The sequence below is a fragment of the Cottoperca gobio genome, chromosome 24 (assembly GCF_900634415.1).
Source record: "Cottoperca gobio chromosome 24, fCotGob3.1, whole genome shotgun sequence".
Classification (NCBI taxonomy): domain Eukaryota; kingdom Metazoa; phylum Chordata; class Actinopteri; order Perciformes; family Bovichtidae; genus Cottoperca; species Cottoperca gobio.
In genome coordinates this window covers 6,088,975-6,098,464 of record NC_041378.1, presented here as the reverse complement: position 1 = coordinate 6,098,464, position 9,490 = coordinate 6,088,975, and the positions used below count along the sequence as shown (strand labels likewise).

The window sequence follows — 9,490 nt, the reverse complement described above, 5'->3', positions numbered from 1 at the left end:
GTTCATAATACCATATAACCACTGTATATCCAAGCTGCATCACAGAGAACTTATTAATTTGACCACCGCAGAAGGGGGATGGGACAAACTATATCTGGCAACTACACTCGCCTGTGACCGTGCAGTGTGCATCTGGAAGTTGTCGCCATCATATTTGGCTAAATGTAAAGCTAGCCTTTAAGTCAGTCAGCCGTTGTTGTTCGAGGATATAAAGTTAATGATATCATTAACCTCCCTTGTTTTTGTCGAGTATCTGTTGTCATGTTATTACTCAGTGAACGCGTCTAGGACTGGCGCTGTTGTTATAGTGTGTAGTTTACTCACATTAGCAGTGGCTAATTTTCAGAGCACACATTAGCTGCAGTCTTGAGGAGCAGTGGGTTGCTAAAACTGTCGCTATCTAGTTAGCTGGCCACCAAGTGACATATCGAGCGACATTTATAGCGGGTAAAGTGAAGAAAGCGCCGGCCGTGGATGTTGTTGGTGTACCGTTAGTGACGCACCTTGAGCCAAGGAGCTAAGCTAGCTGCAACTCCGCTAACAAAGCTAACAATATAAGAAGCTGGGGTTGGTCTGCGCCGGTGGAAGTCTGCTAAACTGAGAGCTGGCATCGTCACATTACCCTTCTTTAAAACGTATGTGCTACTTCTACTCATATTTGTAATGCGATGTCTTGTGTCCTTTCCTATAAAGTGCTAATTAAGCTAACTTCTTCTGTAAAGTCTCAACGGTTATTCCTCTGCTGCCGCTAAGTGCATACCAGTGCTGTCAAGCTAGTTTTGAACTGTGATATAACTGGCAGTTTTTGTATGTTACCTCATCAACAAGCAGTGTTATTATGGAGTATGATGCTGATATTGTGTTTGGGTATCTATGTGTGTCTCACAGCTGGCTGTTGGGCCTGACAACAACAACCAAGAAGATGTCTGAGGGAGATAACAAACAGGCCTCGGACACTGCAGGCCAGGAAGTGAAGGCAGAGTCTGTGGCAGCTGCACTCACAGGTCAAACAGTGTCGTCTGTGTCTCCCCCTATGTCCATGGTCACCCAGCCTCAAGCTACTGCTGCCACAGAGGATGAGGAAGAGGAGAGCGAGGATGAGTCAGAGATTTTGGAGGAAAGCCCATGTGGTCGCTGGCAGAAACGCAGAGAAGAGGTAGGAGAGATGTCTGCGGAGGGGGTCACGTTTACCTTTTACTAAGGTTTAAATTACATTTACACACAATTGCAAACAAGCATCGGTCAATACTGAAGCCACTTTTTCATACCGTCTTCATTACCAACATGCTTCTAGGTCAAACTCAAACCACCAAAACACATCATACATACATCGTATAATAAATTAAGAACACCACCTTATCACTTTATTGACTACACTAAAGTATATTAAACTGAAGTGCAGCACTTGACTTCAATATTTGTTTTCCTATATCTTTGCATATAAGAATTTTAAAAAGTTTTAAACAAAACTAATTTCTGAATTTCCAGGGCTGCAATAATAATAATAATAATTTTCTATACTTTTCAATATGGTTACTGCAGAAATGCATGACATCATTCTGTTTTGAAAGCAGTGTGTTAGCATTTAAAACATTTTTGCTGCCCAATACATCGTGTTATGTAGGTGGTGTGGAGTATGAGTGAGAGAGTTCATTTATTGTATAGTTAATGCATTTTGTGTAAAAGCAAGAACTCATTCAAAGTTTGGTCCACTTAGACTTCTGTCTCGCTGAGTGAGAGTTAGCTATCAATAAAACAAAAACCTGTAAACCTGAAGTATTATTTTGTTTTCCTCCTGGAGGTGAATCAGCGGAACGTCCCGGGGATCGATAATGCTTACTTGGCAATGGACACTGAGGAAGGAGTCGAGGTGGTGTGGAATGAGGTCATGTTCTCAGAAAGGAAGAATTTCAAACTACAGGAGGTGGGTGCCACGCCATGTTGATGAATGAAACATGTATAATAATGATTGTCAGCGGGAGGACGGCGTTTATACCTGGATGAAATGAAATGTTTTGACAAGGTTTAAGGACTGTGTTTATCTTTGTGTTAGGTTGCATTCCCTACTGTGTCCTCAATAACAACGTAGAAGCCCGCTGCTTATCATTTTCCCCCGTTTGGCTTTAAGCTCCTTAGGCAAGTGGTCAGACTTGTTGCTGCCAACACCAAAGTACGCACACTGTAAGCTGAGTAATGGCAGAAACAATGTTCTGAAATGTGAAGGGGAGGGAGTAAGCAGACCAGAAGTTGGATTTAAGGTTCTCCTTTGCTTAAACCTTTTTGACATTTCTAGGCATTTATCGGGGTGGTTTTGCATCATTGTGAAGTGGTTTCTATTTACCCACTCTTTTCTTGGTTGCAGAAATGCTTACTTTAAATAAAAAAACCGAGAATGAGGTATTATTTCTGTGTTAGAGATCTACTGAGTTGATGACGGTTTGCAACAGAAAGCTTTTCAGTTTTATGCATGAAAGAAAATGGTGCTTTTAATACATAATATGTTTTGAAATGCCTGATAGTCTTTTTTGCAACTTAGATTTGACAACATGGATGGCAGATGTAACATTAAGTTACTGTTAAAATATGTGACATTATGTAAACATTTCAATTCATTGGAATCTTTTTTCTGGGGTTTTTCCACAGGAAAAAGTCAAAGCAGTTTTTGACAATTTGATCCAGCTGGAGCATTTGAACATTGTGAAGTTCCACAAGTACTGGGCAGATGTCAAAGAGAACAGAGCGAGGGTAAGTGATCGTCTAAAAAAAAAGAAAGAAACAAACAAACCTTTTTATCAAATCGTATTAAACCGTGTTGAGTGTAATGGCTTTTATGTTCTTCTGTTTGTGTGCAGGTCATTTTCATCACGGAGTACATGTCCTCGGGAAGTCTCAAACAGTTCTTGAAAAAGACAAAGAAAAACCACAAGACCATGAATGAAAAGGTTTGAAAGCTCTGCTGTTACTCAATAACGAGACCAGAACAGTTGATCAATAAAAAACCTGTTTGCATTTATTTTTATTTTCTGTCTGACAGGCCTGGAAGCGCTGGTGCACACAAATACTCTCTGCTCTCAGGTAGGTCGAACAGAACGGTTCATTTCTGTGAGCTACTTAGAGTTAAAACATTAATTGTGTTGAGGGGCATTGACCGTTGTCCTAATGCAAAGATATTTTACTACAGCTCAATCAGCTGTTACAAAGGTCCATTTAATAAAAAAAAAAATAATCATATTTGTCTTGAAAGTGACCGCAAACAAGAAAGTTATTTGTTCCCAGGTGTGGTAGCAAATGTTTTATTGACTTAACCTTCGCTCTCTCGTCTCCAGCTACCTGCACTCCTGTGAACCTCCCATCATTCACGGCAACCTGACCTGTGACACCATCTTCATCCAGCACAACGGCCTCATCAAGATCGGCTCAGGTAGAGAATTAATGTTTAAAGCTAGAGAGATCTTTCAGAAGATGACACCAGGACCGTGTAAAGCTAGTGTTGTGTCCCTCTTTTGAAAAGTGTTTGCTTTGTATACTACAGATGCCCTCGCTGTTATCATTAGTACTACGTCTTGTATTGTTGTTCTTATTATTATGGCTTTTTCTCCACTATTTCAGTTGCTCCAGACACCATCAATAACCATGTGAAGACCTGTCGGGAAGAGCAGAAGAGCCTTCATTTCTTTGCTCCAGAATATGGAGGTAAGATCCAGTCATCTGTCATCAAACGTCCGGTTATTTCAGAGTGCCCCATTACGCCCTGGTGTTGTTCTGTTTCTGTGATATTGATCGGCTTATTTCCGCTTTCAGCTGTTGCCAACGTCACCACAGCCGTGGATATCTATTCCTTTGGAATGTGCGCCTTAGAGGTGAGAGGATACCCTTTTCTGCTCTCAGTGGCCTCTTTCTGTAGTTTATGGAACACGTGTTTGATTGTTGACGCACTGATGTAGAATGTAACTTAATGTTTGCTTTGAAAGTTTTACTTTGTGTTTTAAATCAGGTTACAGAAATACTAATCAGGATGTCGTTCAGCTCTGTTGTTTGAAAGACAGGAAATGTTGAAATGCTGCTTTAAATCATTCAGACTTTAGTGTAAAGTATCGGGTCTCCAGTGACCTTTGTGATTGGAAGTGATTCATAAGTACAATCAACGCCCTTTTTTGTCCGATCGCTTCCTCAGATGGCCGTGTTGGAAATCCAGAGTAATGGAGATTCGTCTTATGTGTCCCAAGAAGCCATAAACAGTGCCATTCAGTCCCTAGAGGATCCATTGCAACGGGTGAGTGAGGGACAGACGAGCCTAACCCATGTATGTCAGTCCATCCATAACCTAAAGGTATTTTTCCCCTCTCAGGAATTTATCCAGAAGTGTCTGGAGGTGGACCCCAGTAAGCGACCCACAGCTAAGGAGCTGTTGTTTCATCAGGCCTTGTTTGAGGTTCCCTTACTCAAGCTGCTGGCTGCACACTGCATCGTCAGCCACCAACGTGAGTGAAAGTACACGCGCACCCACAACATGTTTTATCAGAATGATTCCTGGCAACTAGCCTATTGTTCAAACCAAATATAGAGACAATAGTTTACAGCACACCTAAGACTGGAAGATATGTTTTCTTATTAAGGTCAGATTGGCCATCTTCCATATGCCAAAGAATGATGACTTTATTTTACTTTTACAGGACTCTGACATAAAACCCGCCATGCACAGCCACAAAAATGAAAAAATCACAGGGGAATGCTTTTCTCTGATTGCTGTATTCTCTGTTTCACCTGTAGATATGATTCCAGAAAATGCTTTAGAAGAGATGACAAAGAACATGGACCCTAACTTGGTGATTGTTGAGGTCAAAGACGGAGTTCAGATGAAGTAAGTCTGAGTAAAAGCACAACACTGACGTACAGAGATGATTGGATGAAAACCCTAGAGAGGGAAGGAAGTTTTCCTGTGGTATATGTATACATGTGCATATATATATATATATATATATATATATATATATATATATATATATATATATATATATATATATATATATATATATATATATATATATATATATATATATATATATATATATATATATATATATATATATATATATATATATATATATATATATATATATATATATATATATATATATTGTTCTATGGGAGGGAAATAAAAAGCTCATTTTCAAATTGAGTTGATGAAGAGTTAGTCCCACTAAATATTCAGTGCGAGTAACAGTTTGTCTTCTGCTTCAGGCTCTCTCAGTTTCCTGCACTTGAGCTGGACAAGTTCCTGGAAGATGTAAGGTAAGAAAACACTGCAGCCGGGAACACATGTGTCTGTGATTTGAAGACTGGCTCGTATGCCAGCTGGTAAAATACAATAAGAATTACTCAGATCATAGAACTCCTGTTTTACGCAACCTACACTGTCTCCCTGTGTTTTAGAATTTATTTTAAAGTCTTTCTTTTAGGCACTAAATGAAAAGGCACACTCTTTTTAACTGCCAAGGTCGCCACAAAAAGCTTTGGGGACGCTACTTTTAGCCACAACGGCCCAAAAATATAGAACACTGCTTTTATAGTTGCTGACTCAGTAGATAGGTTTTAAACATATCTTTTTAATAAATCCTATAACTAGCAGAACTAGCAGTCTGTTTTTCTCTTCTCCCTACTTGTGTTTGTGCTGCTGAATTGTGAAGCACTTTGTGCATGAACGGTGCTATACGAATAAAGTTTATTAATTCTACTGAAACAACTGATTGAGGCCGAAAATAAGAAATTGTTGTTAGTTAGATGTGCATACATGCAAAATAAACCGTAGTTCAAAAGATATCCTCCTCCGACAATAATCTTCCGTTAAATCTCTTCTTTTCCTTTTCAATGTTCCAGGAATGGGATCTACCCTCTGACTGCGTTTGGGGTACCGTCTCCACATCAACCTCAGCAGGAGGCGGTGAAGTCGCCCATCGTGCCCCCCTCGGTGAAAACCCCGACTCCTGAACCCGCAGAGCTCGAGACCAGGAAGGTAAGACCTGTCAAAGGACATCAACGAATCCTAACCGTTTAATTCACAAGGAACTTAAAACTGTCACTCAACAAACCGTGTTGGATATTAATTTAATTCTATTATTTATTGTCCCAAAACGTTGTAGGGGATAGTTAGAGAGTTACAAAGTCATTGAGGATATTTAGAATATTTAGAATATAGAAGGGTTTCAGATTTCTAATCGAATCATTCTGTGAATTACTGTTCTGGAGACGCCACATAAAGCTTCTCATTGAATGCATGATAACAAGTTTTAGCCTCCCTGTAGAATAAAACTATGATTTATGCAAGTTATTCAGTATTACATTATTTACCCAGTTTAGGTTTTTGTATTTGCATTCTTACTCTGTCATTTCCTGATCATACACTGCACGTTTATGTACTACATACTATATATTAAGCTGGTTTCCTTCACAGGTCCTTCAGATGCAGTGCAATATTGAGCCTGTTGATGAGGGCACCAAGCATCATGTGAGTGTCGGATGATCAACAGGATGTTTCTGCTGCTAACCTTTAAATGTGATCTGTGAAGTGGTTTATGTTTTGCTTTATTTTATTCTCCTTTCAGCTAACCTTGCTGTTGAAACTTGAGGATAAATTGAATAGGCACTTAAGCTGCGATTTGTTACCAAGTGAGTATCTTTATTTCTTTCCATGTGCACCAAGTCTGCCACTAACGACTCTTTTCATGATCAGTTAATCTGCTGATTATTTTCTAATAAATCGTTTGGCTTGAAAATATGTAGAATGTAGAAAAAAGTTTCTCAAAGTCCAAAGTGATGTCTTTAAATGTCTGGTTTCATCAGTCCTAAACCCAAAGATATTCAGTTTAATATGATTTAAAACACAAATGCAGGAAACAGGCTGCATGCACAACTACTTTAACGATTGACTAACAGTACTATGCCTTTTTCATGACCTACTGTACTATGTGTGTTTTATTTGAAAGTAGTCTTCTGCCAGCCACTTTAAATACCTCACAGGCATATTATTTGATAGTTGATAGTACTGGCATGATGCAGTACCATGTGTGACTGACGGCCTTGTATTTCTGTTCAGATGAGAACGTGCATGAGCTGGCTGTGGAGCTGGTTCAGCTGGGATTCATCAGTGAGGTAAGTTCTTCATCACGACCCTGCTGACCTGAACTCTCGTGCAGCCTCTAAGATGTTTTTTAACCTCGCTGTCTCTCCGTTTCAGGGCGATCAGCCACGACTTGCATCTGTACTTGAAGAGGCCTTTTCAAAGTTCTACAGCCGGAACGGTTCTCTCAATCCGGTGACTGTTTCCTCGTAGCGGAGGACTCACTCGGCCTTCTTTCAGCCCTCCTCGTCATCAGGACTAGCTTTTTGCTCCACCTCTGAGTTGCAGGAAAGCTTTGCGAGGATAAAGGAGGAAGCCTTGTTCTGGCTGCAGATCCTGCAGCCTGTTGTCGGATCTTCTGGTGGGAAAAGCTGCCACTAAGTGGTTCTCGCTTTCTATCATGATTTTTTTTTTCTTTCTCCCACCCAATACAGCCATCTGCTTCTCTTTTTAAGAGGGAATCCTATTCGCAACTTGAAGGAAAATACAATCGTTTTCACTTTTTGGCTTATTACTTTCAGTTCTCCAGTAGTGAAGAAAGAGGTAAATAACATAAAACTGCATTACAGAAGTATTTTCCTTAAGTCAGTATTAAAACTGTATTTTAAAGATTTGTACTTAAACTGTTAAATAGTTGTCTGTATAAAAAAAAAAACTCTTTTGTCCCGGCATACTGAAGTGTATGTATTACGGTGTTGTGAGGTGAAGTCTGGTTGTCTGGTCCCTTTAAACTTTCTCTTGAGCAGCGGGTGAGGCAACTTCCTACCTTGTATCAGTTTTCGAAGACTCAAATGCATTAAGCCAGTAATGCAACAGATGCAACGTCCCTTTTACATCCAAATTCTGTAATTATACAACGTAGTTATTAAATGTGCAGCTGCAACACAATCTGAAGCAGCTGCAGCTAAAATATGAAAAAGTTAAACTATTTATTTGTGTATTTTTCTTGAGCGTGTACTGTAATTCACTTCCAGCACTAAGGCCGGTGGTTGTTAGAATGTATGCTTTTACTTTCTCTCATCCTTTAAATCGCGCTGTTATTTTCTATGAAAAGGGGGGGGGGGGGGGGTCGTCAGATGACTGCGGTCCAACTACTACTGTAGCTTCTGTTTGCCAAGTAGCTCATTGCAGACGTATCGATTGCATCTTGGTTCAAATTGACATTGTAAACGGGAGATGTTGGTTAGATTCATGTGCAGAAGCTTTTGCATTAAAGCACATGATCTTGTGGATGTTTTTCAACAGGTTTGGGGAACGCATGCTTTTCTGTGTCTAAATGGAAATTGATGCATGCAACAAGCTTCCTCCTGCAGTTGGTTCAGTTCTCATCTTAACAGCAACGGGGGATGGTCATTTGTCATGCAGAAGTTTTGTCAGTTGGGATTTTACGGCTCTGAATAATTAGTTTTCTTAGTCCACCCTTATATGTTAACTGTTTGGGGATCTCTCTGTTAGTTTGCACTGCTGTACACTTTTATATCCTGTTGGAAATGTCATGTGGCCTCTGGCGTCTTCGCAACAGCAGGAGGCTCTAAGATAAAAAATAAAATATGTAGGCCATGATCCAGTCTACTCTACGACTGCCTCCTGACGGGGTCTGTAGATACTTCGAGATACAAGTGTGAAACTGCCTGGCATGCTTGTAACCATCTTGCACACTATATGCTGGACACTGTGCTGTTTCTGCAATGCATTTACCCCCTTTTTTCACTTCCTGAAATAAATATTTACACTGTCAGCACTTCAGGTTTTTGTTTCGTGTCGTCAACTTTCACGACCAGGGAAAGTTTTCCAATGCAGGACGTTGAATCTGCACGCCATTAATCCAAACGACAAGTTTTCCCTTGAAGGAAAAGTACATTATGGTGTAAGACACACAAATGACACAAAGTTCAATTGTTTAAATTATTTATACAAAAGAAATCATCCTGAAGTATCAGGAGCGTGATCTCTATCCTCAGAGCATCACTATTTGAATTATTTGTTCAAAATGTTAAGAAACTGTAGCCCTTGTACAAGTATATTCATGTACATACTTAAAGTCACAATGTGTGCTCAAATAACAGTTGAATAAAACACATTGCATGCTGACAAAACACATTGCCGTACAAAATGACGGCAGTATAATAAAAGTACAGCAAAGACTAAAAAATATTTTTGGGATATAAAACACCCTAGAAACGCACTCTAAATAAAAAGCTACCAAAATGGCGACATCCAGTTCAGGAGTGTTTTCCAGCTGCGTGGGTATTTTAAATTCTCTACCTTTGTGAGTAAAAAATAAATGAAAGAAACTACAAAAACAGTACATAGCACTTCAATTCAAACACATGACTCTTTCACATTAAATTTGTGTTTTACTTTCCAGTTTGA

General features: G+C 39.5%; 1 protein-coding gene across 2 annotated transcripts; it reads left to right on the top strand.

Annotated features, from left to right (window-relative positions):
* The first annotated feature begins 102 nt into the window (after positions 1 to 102).
* On the top strand, positions 103 to 8,861 carry nrbp1 (nuclear receptor binding protein 1). 2 transcript variants are annotated; one of them, XM_029462981.1, is made up of 18 exons: positions 103 to 635; positions 889 to 1,156; positions 1,802 to 1,924; positions 2,644 to 2,745; positions 2,853 to 2,942; positions 3,035 to 3,075; positions 3,327 to 3,421; positions 3,610 to 3,693; positions 3,802 to 3,860; positions 4,175 to 4,273; positions 4,349 to 4,481; positions 4,771 to 4,861; positions 5,242 to 5,292; positions 5,878 to 6,013; positions 6,452 to 6,505; positions 6,603 to 6,666; positions 7,094 to 7,149; positions 7,235 to 7,330. In XM_029462981.1, the coding sequence occupies exons 2-18, from the start codon at positions 923 to 925 to the stop codon at positions 7,328 to 7,330; spliced, it is 1,608 nt and encodes a 535-aa protein (XP_029318841.1). In that variant the 5' UTR covers positions 103 to 635; positions 889 to 922. The 2 variants fall into 2 exon arrangements, with proteins under 2 accessions (XP_029318841.1, XP_029318842.1); XM_029462982.1 differs by lacking the exon at positions 103 to 635 and having other exon boundaries at positions 923 to 1,156; positions 7,235 to 8,861.
* Positions 8,862 to 9,490: the final 629 nt, after the last annotated feature.

Coding starts and splice junctions, on each gene's coding strand:
- nrbp1 (XM_029462982.1), top strand. CDS start 923: ATGTCTGAGGGAGATAACAAACAGGCCTCGGACACTGCAGGCCAGGAA. Junction 1,157..1,801: donor GGCAGAAACGCAGAGAAGAG/GTAGGAGAGATG, acceptor TTCCTCCTGGAG/GTGAATCAGCGGAACGTCCC. Junction 7,150..7,234: donor AGCTGGGATTCATCAGTGAG/GTAAGTTCTTCA, acceptor TCTCCGTTTCAG/GGCGATCAGCCACGACTTGC.